Here is a 17,759-nt window from a genome sequence, read left to right on the forward strand (position 1 = left end):
GCGCGCGCGGGGCAGCTTGGGAGAGCGGGCGCCCGCCGGGCCCCGCCCCGGCCCCGCCCCTTAAAGGGGACGCGCCGGAGCGAAGGCCGGGCGGGAGCGCAGTTTCCGGGGCTTCCTCCCCAGGACCCCGACTCCTTGCCAACTTCCCCCTACCGGTTTCCGGCTTCCCCTCGGGTGCCAGCGAGTTCCTTTAATTTTTAAAATGACACTCCCTCGTGGGGGATTCTCCCCCTCCCACTGATCTTATGAGCCCTATAGTCTTACTGTATGAAAAAGTAGGAGAGGGGGGAAATTTAATCCGTGATTGCATCACTCAAGATAAGGTGGAAAATTGGGGGCGTAAGGGAGGGTGCAGCTTATGCGAGGGTCTGAAGATTTTACCAGTCTGGGGACTCTCTCTGGGAAAGAATGCAAAATTAGATAGAAAACGAACATTTCCGTAGGATGTGAAAACAAATCACAAATTACTAACAGAATGAACCTGACAGACAGGATACGCGGCATAATTTGCGGGGCCCAGCGCCAAATAAAAGCGTGAGATCCCTGGTTCAAAAACAGGGGGAAAAGTTCTACTAAAGGTACTGAAATATAAAGCTTTTCTCTTTACTTGGCAGTCTCTCTCAACTTGTTTCCTGTTTACTATATAATGTCTTTCTAGGTAAAGAAAAAATAAAATTTTAAGTTATGAATTTTACCATTTGTCTTTATATTGGGCAATGTTACTTTTGAATGCAAATATCAGAGCGTTTAACATGGATGCGAAATTGCTGAAAGTGTAATTTGTATTTCATGGCTTGTCCATGGAGGGTGCCTGGAGTTGGCCAGAAGAGATGAACAGAGGCCAGATCCAGTAAAGTAGGAAGGAGGAAGAAGGGGTACTTCAGGAACAGTGCAGGCCAAGGGAGCACACCTTTAGGCATGGGATGACGGATGGACCAGTGACATCGCTCCAGTGAGCCAGGATCCACCCTGGACTTGGCTGGAGTACCAACATGGACCTGGTGGCTGCTGATTCCCTCTCTCTCCAGCTGACCCTGCTAGGGTAGGGAGGTCAAACCAGGCACCTTTCCTCTGCGTGCTCTCCCACAGCAGCAACCCACAGTAGAGGGAAACCCTCAAGGATATTGGAACCTCGGTGCCAGGACACACAAGGTACCTCGATCGGGGTGACTGAGAGGCATGCCCCTGCCAGGTTGACCACTATATGGTGGGATGACCATCACCATGTCTTGCTTAGAGACACCACAGGGCACACGAGTTCAACTCCACCCACTCTGACCGACACCACACCTGCACCTGCACCCAGGCTCCCATGTAAGCAGAGGATGCAGTGGTCATGGGGCAGGAGCAGAGAGGAGGAAGTCAGGCTGCCAGAGCACAGGAGAGCAGGCAGCAGAGAACCCCTCCTAAGGAAGCAAGGAGGCAGTAAGAGTGGAACCACGCTGGAGCCAAGACTGGAAGTCTCCGTTGCACACTCCATTGTCTCACTGGACCTCACTTGCAAAACAGAAATTCAAAGAAAAATTATTAAGTTTGAAGAAGGTGGCAGTAGAGCATTACCTTGATTATGTGGTCTTCTGTCCCTGTGAAAATGCAGGACATCAGCCTTGCTGACAGATACCACAAACCACACAAAATTCTGAAAGTGACAAAATGTTTTCATTAATGAACTACCTCGCACACTTCTGTAAAACTCTTTTTCCTACATTTTTTTCACTGTACACTCTTTGGTCACCTCTTCATATGACAATGATTTTTTTGTGTGTCTGTGTGTTGGGATTAACAACTTTAATAACGCAGAACCTCGTCTTTTTTCTATTTTTACTGAGATATAATTGACATATAACATTGTATTAGTTTCATGTGTACAATGTAATGATTTAATATTTATGTGTATTGCAAAATGATCACAACAAGTCTAGTTAACACCCCTCACCACACATAGTTACACTATTTTTTCTTGTGATGAGAACTTTTAAGATCTACTGTCTTAGCAGCCTTTGACACCTCCAGTACAGGCTACTGCAGGACATGTCTGTGTCATGATCTGACCTCTGGCCTTGCACCTGCCCCAGATGAGTTGGCACAGGTCTTCCTGGAAGCCATTCGTACATTGGGACAGCGAGCCTTCACGTAACTGTACGTGGACAAGATTGTGAACCCTAATAACATATCCCACTAAACCTAAACCTAAACCGAAACCTATCCTCAATGCAACTGCCTCTTAGCTAGCCCACAAAAATGCCCATGGCCTCTCCATTAACACTTAGAATGAGAATGAGGGAGAAGTAGAGTGGAGTCAGTGATCTTAACCAACGTGGTTCAAAATTTGCAATAGCACATGACCCTGGGAATGCATTGTAGGAGCCCTTACCAGGGCCTTGGAAGTAGCTCGTGCAAGTGAGGGGCCTTGGAGCTTAAGATTCATTCACTTCATGATAAATAGACTGCTAGGGTGTACTTTGAACCATCATTTAAATATATGTATCATATATATATATATATATATATACACACATATATAGTATAAAACAATGTAAAATTGCACCTTATTTTTAAATAATTAAAAAATTATAGCTTAGTGGTAGAGTGTGTGCTTAGCATGCTCAAGGTCCTGGGTTCAATCCTCAGTACTGCCATTAAATAAATAAATAAATAAATAAACAAACAAACAAAAACCTAATCACCTTCCTCCCCCCCAAATTAAAAAAAATTATAACCATTTTTCCTCATCACTAATTCTTTCTAAACACCATCATCCATCCTTTCCATGGTATTTCTTAAACTTTTAAAAATATCCTTTTTACAGTAAAAAAGAACCCATGCTCATTGTAGGAAATATGAAAATATAAAAAGGTAAAAATAAGGGGGGTAAAGTCACCCATGAGTCCAAACTCTAGCGCTGAAAATCAGAGCAGATGTGGGGCTTCCCCACCATGATTCCCCAAGGGGAGATTTGGAGTTGCAGGGTCTTGCTGATTACGGGGCAAGATGGAGGAGGATTTGAACAATGTCTGAATTGGGGTATCAGCAAATACAGACTTGTCTGGGGAGTCTGGAGGGGAAGCAATGGAAGCCCAGCTCCAGACAGTCCTGTGAGCCCATGTGGGGACCCCCTGTATGTGGAGAGTGAGGATGGAGTGGCTGGAACTCGAACAGCCTGTCCCTGGTTATTGTGCTGGAAGGACTGGGCTGAAGGCCTGGGACAGCTGCACCACTGTAGTCTGTAATTGGGGTTCTAGACATCTGGCTCTGGGGTTGCTTTGAAGGCACAAAAGCTGGGGAAGGGGTGAAGAAAGAAAGTCTCCACCTCTTTCCTTCAAATAGACTGCCAAGGAGGGTGTCCATGTGAGGTCGCCCCCACGAGCCCCACCACCTGTTCTGCACGTGCTGGTGTAGTCCTCCCCTGCTCTGAGTCTGGGCTGAGCCTGTGACTCACTTTAACCCACTGAATGAAGCCGAAGTGATGCTGTGCTGGCTTGGGGCCTGGTCTTTAAGAGGATTGAAAGTTTCTGCTCCTTTTCTTTTTGGAACTGTGCTTTGGGGAGTCCGAGACATCCCAGGAGGAATCTGGCTCCCTGCTGGGGAGGAAGGCATATGGGGAAAGACCTATGTAACAGGACTGACATATAGGGAAGAAAGGGAGGATATTCTCAAAACCCAGGAATGACAAGAGAGCAGGTATCTGGAGAGGAAAAGAGCCCTGGATCCAGTGTCAACCCTAGGGGCTTCTGTTGATGACTTGTGGTTTAAAAGGACACAGGGGGAAACTCTGTGCAAGATGGGAGAGGTATAGTGTTGGAGACTTGCACATAAAGTAGGACCCTCCAGAGGTGACACCCTTAGTAAGAAAACTAGGGGGGAAATCACATAGAGAGGGACTTGTCTTAGCCTTGGACCTGGGTGGAAGGCACAAAAAGAAAAAATCTCCCCTGAGAATTCTTATCAAACCCCATCCTCATATGAACATGAGTTTACGGCTGGAATTCATAGTACCCATGTGGCCTCCAAATACCTGTCAAGAGAAATGCACTTTAAACCCAGACTTTAAAGAATTGCCACAAGTAAGGTTTCAAGAATAAGAGTTCCCAGTAAAACATTACCAAAAAAAAAAAAAAAAAAAAAAAAAAAAGGAAAAGCTACTGTGAAAAAGAAACAGCAAAAATAAGAAAGTGCACTATTGCACCTGCAAAACTTCATTTATTGAAATTGTCAGCCACAGAATATAAAATAATGTGTGTAGCATGTTTAAATAGATAAAAAGAGGGAAGAAATAGGAATGCCAAGCAAGGGGCTTTCGAAAACGATCAGGCATATTTGAAAAAGAACCAAATAGAACTTTTGTAAATGAAAATCATGATAACTGACACTAGAAATTTAATCGGTGAATTGAACAGAGATTAAATGCAGCTAAAGAGAAAATTAGTGGACTTGAAGTTAGATATGGAGAAATTAAATAAATTTGGCACCATGAGGAAAGAGATAGAAAACCCAAAAGACAGGGTTTGAAAGAGAGGGTTAAGAGATATAGAGAATAGAGTAAGTAAGAAAGAAAAATGTCTAATTGGAGTTTCAGAAGGAAGGGAAAAATTAAGAGAAAGGGAGAGAAGCAATATTCAAGAAGATAATGACTGCAAATTTTCCAAAACTGATAAAATATCTCAATTTTCCAATGCAGGAACCCCAGTGTATTTCAAGTGAGACAAAGAACATGAAAACCCTCAGTGCAATCCCTATCAAAATACTAATGCCATTTATCACAGAACTAGAACAAATACTTTTAAAATCTGTATGGAAACACAGATGACCCCAATCTTGAGAAAGAACAGAGCTTGAGGAATCACGCTCCCTGACTTCAGACTATCTTACAAAGCTACAAAACACTACAGTACTGGAATAAAAACAGACACGTAGATCAATGGAACAGGACAGAGAGCGTAGAAATAAACCCACACACTTATGGCAAATTAATTTCTGACAAAGGAGGAAGGACTCTACAGTGGAGAAAAGACAGTCTTCAATAAGTGGTGCTGGGAAAACTGGACAGCCACATGTAAAAGAATGACATTAGAACATTCTCTAACACCATATACAAAAATGAACTCAAAATGGATTAAAGACCTAAATGTAAGACTGGATACTGTAAAACTCCTAGAGGAAAACATAGGCAGAACACACTTTGACATCTATTGCAGCACTATTTTTTTGGCTCTGTCTTCGAAAGTAAAGGAAATAAAAGCAAAAATAAATAAATGGAAAAAACAAACAAATAGGACCTAATTCAGCTTAAAAGCTTTTGCAGAGCAAAGGAACCCATCAACAAAACGAAAACACACCCTGGAGAGTGGGAGAAAGTATTTGTGAATGATATGACCAATAAGGGATTAGTATCCAGCATGTATAAACAGCTCATACAACTCAACATTAAAAAAACAAAAAACCCAGTTAAAAAATGGGCAGAAGAACTAAACAGACATTTCCCAAAGAGGAAATGCAGATGGCAAACAGGCAATGAAAAGATGCTCAACGTCACTAATCATCAGGGGAAATGCAAATCAAAACCACAATGAGGTATCACCTTGCACCTGTCAGAATGGCCATCATAAAAAACTCTGCAATTAACAAATGCTGGAGAGGGTGTGGAGAAAAGGGAACCTTCCTACACTGTTGGTGGGAATGTTAATTGGTGCAGCCACTGTGGTGAACAGTATGGAGGTTCCTCAAAAAAGTAAAAAGAGAGTTTCCATAAAATCCAGCAATTCCACTCCTGGGCATACAACCAGAGAAAACTCTAATTTGAGAAGATGCATGCACCCCGGTGTTCACGGCAGCACTATTTACAATAGCCAAGACATGGAGGCAACCCAAATGTCCATCAACAGATGACTGGATAAAGAAGATGTGGTTTATTTATACAATGGAATACTACTCAGCGATAATAAAGAATAAAATAATGCCATTTGCAGCAACATGAGTGGAACTAGAGATTATCATATTAAGTGAAATAAGTCAGACAAAGACAAATATCATATGATATCACTTATATGTGGAATCTAAAGAATGTGATACAAACTTATTTACAAACCAGAAATAGACTCACAGACATAGAAAATAATCTATGATTACCAAGGGAGAAAGATGAGGGGGAGGGATAAATTAGGAGTTTGGGATTAGCAGATACAAACTACTATAAATAAAATAGATAAACAACAAGGACCTACTGTATAGCCCAGGGAACTAAATTCAATGTCTTGTAATAATCTATAATGAAAAAGAATGTATATATATATATATATATATAGTGTGTATATATAAACATACATATATAACTGAATCTGCTGTACACCTGAAACTAACACAACATTGTAAATCAACTATACTTCGATTTAAAAAGTGTACTCAAGGAAAATGAAAATGATCCCAGAAGGAGGGCATGAGAAACAAGAAGGAATGACAATTCAGAAGGAGTGAAGATAAGAAGTCTGCACAGGTGGAGACTTCGGGAGCCCCAGGAAGCCACACGCACTCAGCCACCAGCCTTTCGTTAGACAGAAGCTCTGCACCTCGGGGACAATGGGCCTGATTGTCTCCCAGGGAGGAGCTTTTCACGAAGCATGAAAAGAAACTGACAAAAAAAAAAAGAGTCTCCTATGCCAGTGATCTCTTACGACACAGTAATTCAGCTCCGGAATCAGCTTTATTAATGTCCATTTCTGCAGCACTTTTCAGAAATACCACTTGGTACTTAGTATTAGGAAAGGCTAATCAAGGTTTTGGGGTGAATTTCTTAAACAAATGAGAAATGGCTCTATATTCTTGATACAGGTGTAAATCTTCTAATTTATTTTTGGGACTCTTAAGATGGTTTTTGGTAACTAATATGTAAATTATCAAAACTGCAAATATTTCTCTTTTGGGGGGGTTAATTAGGTTTATTTATTTATTTAATGGAGGGACTGGGGATTGAACCCAGGACCTTGTGCATGCTAAGCATGCACTCTACCACTGAGCTATACCCTCCCCATAAAACTGCATGTATTTCTACCAGGTATTGAGTGTGAAAATCTGAGATGACAATATTTTGAGCCTTATCCCTGACCTTGAATCACTGTTTTCTTACACCATCTGCTTCATAAGTTTGCATTCCTTGGCTGGCCTCTGTGGACCTTTTGTTTGCAACCCTTGTCTTCGGGCTTTGGATCCATGTGGCCAAACTGTTTTATAGAAAGGAGCCACTCATTTTCTTGAGCAACTTGGGAGCCCCCTACCTTGATGTTATTTTGGCTTGATTTAATGGGCAATTATTGAGCCCTTGCTGTATGCAAAGGCAAGGAGCAGCTGGGTCAACAGGCAATCAGGCTGATGACAGAGTTATCAGTGAGCAGACACCTGCTAGCTGAAGCTTGGGTGTGTAAGAATTTGCCAAGGGAGGATAAACAGTGCACTGTGCTGCTTAAATAAAGCCAATTAAGATAAGGATAACTAGTACTTCTCGTGGCTTCCTGTCAGGGCTGATAGCAGGTGCAGGGGAATGATGGGAGAGAAAGCCGGACTGCCACGTGCCAAGAGATGAATGGGTGGTGAGGACACAGAGACAGCGAGTATAGACAACAGCTCTGAGAGATTTGATCTAAAGGAGGGTATGAAAGGGCACCAGCCACTGGGGTCTAGACTGTTCTTACAGGGCTACAGGTGGAGGGATGTTTATAGGTGGAGAGGAAGAGCCAGTGTAGAATGATTTGTGGTCACTGATGCATTGGGGCCCCTGGGAGCTTGGGGAGGTGGGAATACGGCACAGAGAATAAGCTCTGAATTGGAGTTGAGAGCAAGGCCTGAGCACCATAGGATGAAGATGATGGCAGATCCATAGAAGTTCGCAGATGGGGGAGGTGAGAAAATCCTGCCTGATGGACTCCTTTCTCTTTGGAGCATCAGCTGAATCCAGAGATCTCTGAGGCCTCCTTGGAACTAGCACTATTACAACTTTGGATCTGATATGGGCTGAAATGTGTCCCCCTCCCCAAACTCATCTGCGGAATTCCTAGACCCCAATACCACAGAGGGTGACTACATTTGGAGACAAGGTTTTTAAGGAGCCTATTTAAGGTAAAATGAGATTATAAGGATTGTGCTCTAATTCAATAGGGCTGGTATCACTATAAGAAGAGACACTGGTGGGGAGGGGGATGTAGCTCAGTGGTAGAGGGCATGCTCAGTGGTAGAATGCATGCTCAGCATGCATGGGGTCCCGGGTTCAATCCCCAGCAACTCCATTAACAACAACAACAACAAAAGGAGAGACACCGGAGATGCACAGAGAGAAGGCCATGTGAAGACACAGCAGGAAAGGAGTCATCTGCAAGCCAAGGAGAGCAGCCTCACGAGTAACCCAACTTGCTGACACATTGACCTTGGACTTCCAGCTTCCAGGGCTGTAAGAGAATGGACTCCTCTTGTTTCAGTCACTCAGTCTACAGTATTTTGTTATGGAAGCCTGAGCAGATTAGCAGGGATGGACAGGAAGGGGTAAGAAAAGAGGGAAAGCCTTTATGTTGAAGTCACCAGTATCTGTGGCCCTTGGAATGCTGGTATACATTTTTTAAAAGATCATGCTAAGCAGAGGGGAGGGTATAGTTCAGTGGTAGAGCATGTGCTTAGCATGCACGAGGTCCTTGGCTCAATCCCTAGTACCGCCATTACAAAAAAATAAACAAATAATAAACAAATAAACCTAACCCCCTCCCCCAAAAAGATCATGCTAAGTAAAGCAAAGAAGATATTCCATTCAGAGGATGGGCTTTGGATTTAGAAAGACTTAATTTTCCATCCAGCAAGTCACATAACCTTCCTGAGTTTCAGACTTTTTATTTGTAAAAAGGAGATAACAAAAACCCACCTCCAAGGGGTCACTGTGAAAGTAACATGAAATGAAATGTGTGAAAACATGGAGCACACTACCTAGCAAACATTAACTGGTGTTACTAGGAAAGGCGGTGTGTAATTGGGCTATGTTATTCTGTTAGTGTAATTGAGAGAGAAATACATTCCTGGGGCAAAGTGCTTGTACTCACACCTCGTCATTTGGTGAGGTGTCGGGGTCGGGGGGATGGTGCACATATCGGCTCCCATAAAGGGCTTTGTACTGACTCGGGTGTAGAACTACCATGAAATACAACCCTAGGAAACCACGCACAGAGAGACTGACCCATAAGATATCTGCACCCAGCATTGTGCCTGGCACATAGTAGGCAGTCAAAAAATATTGGCGAATGTATTTATGAATGAAGAGAACGCAGTGACAATGTGAAAAGACTGAATGTCTACAACCATCACTTGATGGGTGTATTAGTAAAGCCTCTTAGTACTGCAAGTGACAGAAACCCATTCAAAGCAGCCTAAGCCAAAAAATGAGAAGAAATTTTTTAAATGTAAGAATGGTGGGGGGACTTTGTTGGCTCCAAAACTGAAAAGACAGGATGTCTGCTTCAGGCACAGTTGGATCCAGGGACAAAGAGATGGCGTGGTCCTCTCTTCTTTTCTTCCCCATTGGTTTTACACCCAGGCAGGTGCCCTCCACGTGGTGGTCCTGAAAGCTCTCTGCAGGATTCCACCCTCTATACACCCAACGATTGATCCAGAAGAAAGGCGCCTCCTTCTCCGAACAGTTCTAACTTGAGTCTTGAATTGACTCTGAGTCACCCAGCCAGAGCCACAAGATGGTAGTTATCCAATCAGCACCACTCCAAGCAGGCAGAGCAGGGGAGGGATGATTTCCCAGAGGGAGAACAGGGAGCTTCCTCCAGCAGAAGAGGCTGCTAGGTAGGCACAGGCACACACCACTGCTGCCTCCTGTGCTGAGTGTATCTAGAGAGGAGTCGGGTGACTTGTGGGTGACTAGGTAAGAATGAAAAACATGGCACCTGAAGGACACGTGAGGATGGGTGACCAGAGCTGTGCTGGGTCCAGGGAGGACTGGGGCCACTGAGGATTTTAGAGGCTGGGATGTGTACCAGGGTGCCTGGCCAAGGAAGCATGTGGTGGACTGATGGCAAAAATGGTCCTAGCTAAGCCTGAATCCACACCATGTGGTTTTCCAGCATCTCTCATCAGGAGGGCAGCCTATTTCCCCTTCCCTAGACTTGGGGCTGGCATTGTCACTTGCTTTGACAATAGAATGTGGCAGAAGGAATCGGGTGAGAGTTCTGAGGAATCTTCTGTGCCCTTGCTTGTTCTCTTGGGCTCCTGCTGCCACCGTGTGAACTGTCCTGGCTGGAGGATGAGCAGCCACAGGGAGCCATCCCAACTGCCCCAGCCAAGGCCCCAGATGTGGAGAGAGCCCTGCATTATGAGCAAAGCCGCCCAACTGACCCACAGATGACTAGAGACATACAAGTGAGCCCAGCTCAGAGCAGAACTGCCCAGGTGACCAACAGACTCAAGAGCAGTAGTGGCTGCCATTTGAAGTCACTGAGTTTGGGGACAGTTGGTGACACAGCATTGTGTGGCAAATAGGAAATGTTTACAAGACATGATAGGGAGAAATCCCAGCTAGTGAATGGCTTGCCAACCTGCGTCCCCTGGCCCGGGGCTGGTGCCACCTGGAGAGGGCGTGTGCTTCTAATTTGCAGAAAATGCTATTCGGGCCACCTGGGGCTAGAGGCTCATGTCTGTTCCTAGGCTGGTGGAGTCTAGAATCTCTACAGATCTCACACGGGGATTTTAACTGACCTTCTGACATGTTTCTCAGAGACAAAGGTTTTGGGAACTTACGGAAATTATCCAGCTTGAGCTACTGGAGAAAAATGCCCACAACCAGCCACATCTGGGTATGTTTTCCCATCTGAATCACACACTTTGGACTCGACACTTTTATATGGTAGCTGTGAGTGGAGAACGAACACAGAACATACATGACCTCAGAGAAGGGCCTGTGGGAGACTGGGGAGAACTGCATGGGTCCCAAACCACCCAGGAGCAACACCAGCCATTCAATCACAGTGAGAGAGAAAAAGCCGAAACCTAAAGCCCGTTTCAGGCTTCTCTGATAGAACAGGAAGGGAAGGTAACAGGATGCTGCCTGATGCCAGAATTTGCCAACTGGAGAATTGAAAGGAAGAAACAAAGAAAGGCAAGTTGCCCTCAGCACCCCCCTGCTCCCTGTAGGTATGCAGGTAACTCCCTCCTCTAACCCAGTCCTCACCAGGGGCTCCAGACACACATACAAAACAGCCGCCGGGATCCCAAATATGTCCCAGGTTGTGTTACTGCCCCTGAGGCTGCTCTGTTCACATGACCTGTTCCAGGGAACATCATTGCCACCCACCCAGGTGAGAAACCTGGCAATCAGCCACCAAATCCTTCCCATTTGTCACCTGTACACCTCCCTGTTCTCTTTGCCCCATACCTTGACGTCCCCATGTCCCTCCCAGACTCCCACTTCCAAGTGACCCCTTCTAAACTGGATTAAATTTGTCTGCTGGATAAAAACCTCGACTCTATAGTCTAACATAGAGGGTCTTCCTAATCCTTTCCTACATCTCTGCCCGGCTTCTCTCCAGCCTGCCTTGGCTCTGGGCTGCAGCCAACTGAAGTTTCTTCCAGCCTCCAAAACCCAGGCCGGGTGCACACACCCCTAGGCCCCGTACTTGGGGCTCTTCTTCCTTCCGGCCTGCCTTCTTCCAAGCAGCCCCAGGAGACCCTGGCTGTGTGATGGACCTCCAGGCCTTATCGTGCCCACTGGTGTGGTGTGTTCAGGGGCATCTGTTTCCTCCAGGGTTCGAGGTCTGTGAGGTCCGTGCTCCGAGGGCAACCCCTATGCACACTCGGTTCAGAAAAGGTTCAGACATCCTTCCTTGGGGCTGGGCACACTCCAGTCAAGACGCTGCCCTACTGCCGCGGCCACTTCGCAATTGCAATCCACCTGCTGGTGGCAGCGCCCCCTCCCCGGGACCCCGATGTCCTGAGGGCGCGCACCGCCAGCCCTGCCTTGGAGGCGGGGGCAAGGAGCAGGAAGCCGGCAGGGCGTGGCGGTGGGTGGTCCACTCTTCCCGGGGAGTCGGCACCCTGGCTCCCGCCCCGCGCCCCCAACGCTCGGAGCCGGGGGCTCGGCCCTGAGAAGGGGTCCCCGGCCGAGCCCCGCACCTTCGCGGGCGGCCGGAGCTCGACGACTGAGGTAGCTGGAGTCGCGCGGGTGACTGGGTCCCACTCCCGCACCCGGGCCGCTCCGGGCCACGCAGGCGGCGTCCCGGCCACCCTCTCCCGCGCAGCCTCCGGCGTCCGTCTCCGCGCTCGGGCCGAAGAGGAAGCGAGGCCGCCACCGTCACCAGGCCAGGGGCGAAACCATCCCAGAGCTGCGCGTGCCCTCCCCAGCCTGCAGGTCGCTGAGCGCCCGCTGGGGAGGGAGGAGCACGTGGGGAGCGGCTTGGTCAGCGGTCCCGGAAGCCGCACCCACTCCCCCGCCTCGTCTCCCCACCCCAGATCGCGGGGGTAGAGACCTGCGGGACCTGCCCAGGTGGGGGCGCGTATCTCTCACGGGGGTGGAGGGGGCCGGGGACTTTCTCACCCAGGGCTTCACAGAGGACCCCCCTCGTTTGACATCTGGCCCTCCCTTCTCAGGGGCCCCTTTGGCCCCCCACCCTGGCTCACCTCGAACTTGCTCATGAACTCCGAAAAGATGCCGAAAAAAGCCTCAGAAGTGGTGGCTCTGGAATCTTCACCGAAGAAGGCCAGCGCCTTGCCCAGTTCCTCCATGGCCTCGCGCTGCAGCCCGTCCAGGGCCCGCAGCACTGGCTGGGCTGTCTCCAGGAAGGACTGATGGGCCTCTGTTAAGGAAACTGCCCCAGATACCCCCGCAACGACACAAGCCAGCGGCCTTGCTGCCTAACTCCGGTCTGCCCCAGGCCTTTTGCTCACGTGGGAACCACGCCCTGTTCAGAGGCTCCAGTCCCTGCGCCCACTGCCCTCCAAGCTCATTGTGAAACCTGCCACATGCAGTCTAGCTTCAGGCCTTTCACCAGGCAGCTCTCTTCCCTGCTGGCTCTGCTCAGATGCTACCACCTTCTCTTCTGAACCATCCACGTATAGCGCCCTCATCACTAGAGAGTGAGAAAGGCCTTTCTCCCTTTTTCTGTCTCTCTTTTTCTATAGCACTTGTCACACTCAGTGGGAATATTCTCTCCTGACTGCCTTTGGCTTGGCCAGGCCCCACAAGCCTCACCTTGTATCTTGTGACTTAAGTCTGGGGCAAGGTGGCGGCTTTAGCCCATCACAAGAGCTCCTCAGTTACACACAGGTTGGCATAAGTGCTTGGATTCTAAATAACCCAAGATGGGACCCTCTTCCAGAACCCCTAGACTCACAACAGCCTCTGCCCAGAATCTCTGCTGGGACACGATATGAGGTCGACAGAGGCCACTGGAGCTATAGCCAGCTCTGCTGCACCACCCTGGGGTCCCCTGTGGCACTGGGACAGGCTGCTTACAGGATACCGACATGACCACGGCAAACTTGTCCTCACTCGAGGGGGACATGCTCTGGCAGGCAGCCTGTATCTCACTGATGGTGCCATGGAGGTCAGCCAGGTCACTGGTCAGGGCTCGTTGGTTCACTGTAGGGAAGGGACAGGGCCTGATGGGCCACCCTCCCAACCCAGAATGGCAGTGCCTCTGCCTCCCCATCCATGCACCCAACCTACCTTTGGCAGCCAGGGGCACGGTGGGCAGGTCCTGAGCAAAGCCCAGGAGTTCAGGGAAGTGCTGGCTCAGCGATTTGGCAAGGATGTGCAGGAAGGTGGACTTCCCGTCCACCGTCTTGGTGGAGTTTAGCTGCAAGTGACCCCCAACATACATCCTCCTCAAGGACCCCATCAGATTCCCAGTCCCGTGGGCTCAGGTACTCTTAGCCCTGCTTTTCCCAGACTGGCATCAATTCCTGGCCCACAACTCTCTCCAACTCCGAAGCTCATAAACCACTGGCTGGCATTCCTCACTCGGAAGCTTTTAACTGCTGGGATGCTGCAGTCCTGTTCCCTCACCCAGACCTTTGAGACCCCAGGAACCAGGCCCACAGCCCCCAGCTAAGGGAGCCCCCCAGGTTTTACTGTCCTTGTGAGTTTGCCCTTGTCTGCAGATAGAGCCCAAGATTCTCTAACCCTAGGGAAAGTGGGGAGCATCACTCAGACTTCTTCCCTTTTGTGATTTTCTGGAACCATCTGTGGCCCCTCTGAACCTCAGACATCCTAAGTCATTCGTATCTACAAACGGAGCTTTTCTTCCTCTTTTTTTTTTTTTAAACAACCAAAGGCGTCGTGGAGAAAACTCCCAGAAACACTGGGGGAAAGCTGGGCATTTGAGCTGTCCTTTCTCTGATCCTAGATCTTTCTGGGGTAGGAACGGCCTGAGAGTGGTGGTGGTGTCAAAGGCACAGAACCTACAGGGTAGGGCTCTCCCCTTCCTCCTGGAACCTTCCCTCCCCCCCCTCCCCTCTCCCACCACTCCATTTTCCCAGATCTTGAGACTTGGCTTGGAGAAGTCACTTTACCACCCCCACAACCCCCTCAACCCCCACCCTTTGCTTCTGTCACATCCTGGCCTGTGGGCAGCCAGCTCCTCCTCCTGGGGGAAGGGCCTCAGTGGTAGAGCAAACTCATGGATGACTGCCCGTCTGGCCCCCTCACCTCCGTCAGGAAGTTGATTTTGAAGCCTGTGGTCTTGTTGGTTTTGGGCTGTCCATCGTTGAGATAGTTGCCCATGGCCAACACAAACTGTGGAGAGAAAGGTGGGCAGGTCCTGCCCAGGCCCTACCCACTCCCTGGCCCCTCTCAGGCTGGAAGCCCCAGGGGGCAGAGGGGCAGGTGGAGTGACATGAGAGAGGGTGGACCCTGACCTCCAGGATCTTGGCGAGCTTCCGGCTGTTCTTGAGCTCAAGGGAGGCCTGGCGCAAGCACTCCAGGCTGCCTCGGATCTCTTCTGTCTTCTCCTGAAGGGTGGCCTGGAAGTGGAGGCTGCGCAGGCGGGTCTTGTATTCAGGAACTGACAGCATCTGCCGCGGAGTCAGGGCCTGGAGTCATCTGTCCCGCCCGCGGAAGACCCACTGCCCCAGGCCAGCCTGCGGTGGGGGTCAGCGGGCTGCCCAGTATCCCCTTAGGAAAAGTAAGCACACCTCTGGGGGCACTCTCATCCCATCTACCTTAGATTCTAAGAGAGAACTGGCTGTTAAAGGCGTCAAATCGGGACTCAGGTGTGAGCGCAGTGGCGGGAGGGGAGAGGGACCCACGCTCACGAGAGACCCGAGAGAGGAGGCGGAGGCCGAGGCCGCTGGGCAGCAGCCCCTACCCCTGGGTAGGGTTCTCGGCTGCAGCACCTGCAGGACGAACTGGTCGGGCTCGCTGAGGCGGCCGGGCGCCTCGAGGAAGGCCTGGTAGCGCTGCTCCTCGTCGGCATCGGGCGCGAAGAGCAGCAGTTGCGCCAGGTGCGCGGGCTCCAGGCGCCGGGGCTCCATGCTCATGAGCACCTGCCGCAGCTCCGCCGGGCTCAGCTTCAGGTGCGCCAGCAGGATGGCTGTGGGCGGGGCCGCGAGCGTGAGCCGGGGCGGGGCCGGGGCGGAGAGAGGGCAGGGCTTCGAGTCACCTGGGCTACTGGGTGAAGCCTGGGGGCGTGGCAAGGAACCGGGGTGGGGCAGGAGCCGACTCAGAGATGGAGAACGTCCTTCCTGAGACCGATTAAAGGGCGAGGGTGGGGTTCTCGAGGAGACCAGAAATTGAGTGGGGCCTGTGGAGGTAGGGCCAGAGAACTACGGAGGGTCCTGAGTAGGGAGGGTAGAGGAAGCGGCTGGAGGCAGGGACAGAACTGGGGAGCCAATTACAGAATGAGGGCGGGGCCGATGAGGGGCGCCAAGGCCTGTACCTGCGCCCGGTGGGACCTGGGAGGGGACTTTCACCTAGCAGGTGTTGGGGACTCTCACGGCCTAATCTCCGTCATTCACCGGGGTGGGTCCGAGGCTCCGTGGCCCAGGGGACGCGTCGTGTCTTGCCCCCAACAACCCTTGGGCATCCCCAGCCCCTCACAGGTGTTGTAGGCCTTCTTGTGGGACAGGATCTCCACCACCTCCTTCTTCCTGAAGGGCTCAGGCCCGGGTACCGGCTCTGGAAGGGAAACTGATGGTTTAATGAGGGGAGGCTAGGCCGAGGCTGCTGTGCAAGGGCCCAAGAGGAGGAATGTGGCCACACCCCACAGCCCAGATGCTCCTGACCATGGACGTGCCTGAGTCAGATGCAGGTGTCCACACCTTCCTCATTCCTCAGCCTCCTACTTAGGGACTCTGGGGTCCAGTCACACACTCAGAATGTGTGGCTTGTGTGTGTGTGTCCCTCCCCCACCCTCCCTCCCCTGGGCCCTTGGGACAGAGCTGGCCCTATAAGGGGAACCAATCATCTCTCGACCTTGCAGATACTTCCTGGATAGAAAATGACCTTTCTCTTCCATCCAGGGTCCACCTTTCACACACAATATCTCTGACTGCCTGGAGCCCCACCCAACAACTAAAGGGGTAAGGGGAGAGAGAGAGAGAGATACTGGGAGGGATATCTGTCCACCTTATTCTGGCTGTGTGACTTTGAGTAAATTAACTGGCCTCTCTGTGCTTCCTCATCAGGAGGTTGGGGCAATCACAGTCCCTATCTTGTACAGTTGACACAGGGTTAATTTAGAAACAGGAGTGTCTGACACAGGGTTAATTTAGAAACAAGAGTGTAAGCATGCAATGAATGACAACTATTATCTCCATTTTGAGGTGGGAAGACTGAGGCTCCAAGAAGTTAAGTAACTCAGGGACACGTAAGAAAAGGGCAGTCTGTGCAGACCTCGGGGACTCTAAGCCCCAAGACACCACAGAAGGCAGTGGTTGGGCTGCCACAGGGCACCTGGTTTCTGGGCCCCCCTAGGGCCCTCCGGCCACTTACTAGCAGGTTTCTGGGTGCCAAAGTGGAGCTCCAGGTCAAGGTATTTCACCATGTCGCTCAGCTTGTCATAGTCAGAGTCTTCCCCGAGCTGCAAGGGAGTGGGAGTTTCAGAGTGAGGAAGAACACAGGCAACGGGACTGCCATCCCCTACCGCCCCCACCCTCTAAGGGCCACCCTCTGAGCACTGGCGGGGTTGGGGGAGAGCCTCCATCAAGCCCTGGGATAAACCTAGTGGTGGGAGGAGGGTTCCCAATGCTGGGGAAACCGAAGCAGGGAAGTGCCAGGGGCTAAGAGCTGGGCAGGTGGCTGTGATGAATGGTCTGGATGAGAGGTGACAATCTAAGAGGGCCATATGGAGCTTGACAGGGGGTGAGGATGGGGTGCTTGCCACAAGGAGATCCCAAAGGGAGGACAGGCAGAAAAACAAAGTGTCACAACATGGCTGCAGGGCAGGGACACCTGGTATGGATTTGGGCTTGGTCAGATGCATGACCTGTGCCCCTGTGTCCACCTTCAGTAACCAGCTGAAGGACCATTCTGCAGAACAAGGCTTGCAGGCCCATCTGAGGCTGGTAGGAGTGAGGTCTCTAGGGGGCCCAGTAAGTCCCTGTTTGTGACTTTGTCCTGCTGAGAATCCTCAGGAGCAGCAGGGAAAGGTTCCCCGGAGATGTGGGCTGATGCCAACTCGGCTGGGAAGGCAGGAGCCAGAAAGGGGACCCAGGAGATGGCAGTGGGAAAAAGTGACAGGCACACCCCAACAGAGTGTGGCTACAGGTGCGGGCACGCTATTGGTCTCAATAGG

At 50.0% G+C, this 17,759-nt stretch overlaps 1 protein-coding gene across 1 annotated transcript in view; it reads right to left on the reverse strand.

Annotated features, from left to right (window-relative positions):
- Window positions 1-8,849: 8,849 nt before the first annotated feature.
- Window positions 8,850-17,759, reverse strand: part of GRID2IP (Grid2 interacting protein) — a 34,834-nt gene continuing 25,924 nt past the window's right edge. The window contains exons 14-22 of the mRNA XM_064478714.1: window positions 16,958-17,045; window positions 16,064-16,141; window positions 15,361-15,557; window positions 14,884-15,039; window positions 14,675-14,761; window positions 13,694-13,823; window positions 13,488-13,606; window positions 12,646-12,810; window positions 8,850-12,391 (exon numbers count right to left, since the gene is read on the reverse strand). Of these exons, the coding sequence (XP_064334784.1) occupies window positions 12,320-12,391; window positions 12,646-12,810; window positions 13,488-13,606; window positions 13,694-13,823; window positions 14,675-14,761; window positions 14,884-15,039; window positions 15,361-15,557; window positions 16,064-16,141; window positions 16,958-17,045 (1,092 nt within the window). The 3' untranslated portion in view covers window positions 8,850-12,319. The remainder of the gene's footprint in view (window positions 12,392-12,645; window positions 12,811-13,487; window positions 13,607-13,693; window positions 13,824-14,674; window positions 14,762-14,883; window positions 15,040-15,360; window positions 15,558-16,063; window positions 16,142-16,957; window positions 17,046-17,759) is intronic.

Source organism: Camelus dromedarius, chromosome 24 (genome assembly GCF_036321535.1).
Source record: "Camelus dromedarius isolate mCamDro1 chromosome 24, mCamDro1.pat, whole genome shotgun sequence".
NCBI lineage: Eukaryota > Metazoa > Chordata > Mammalia > Artiodactyla > Camelidae > Camelus > Camelus dromedarius.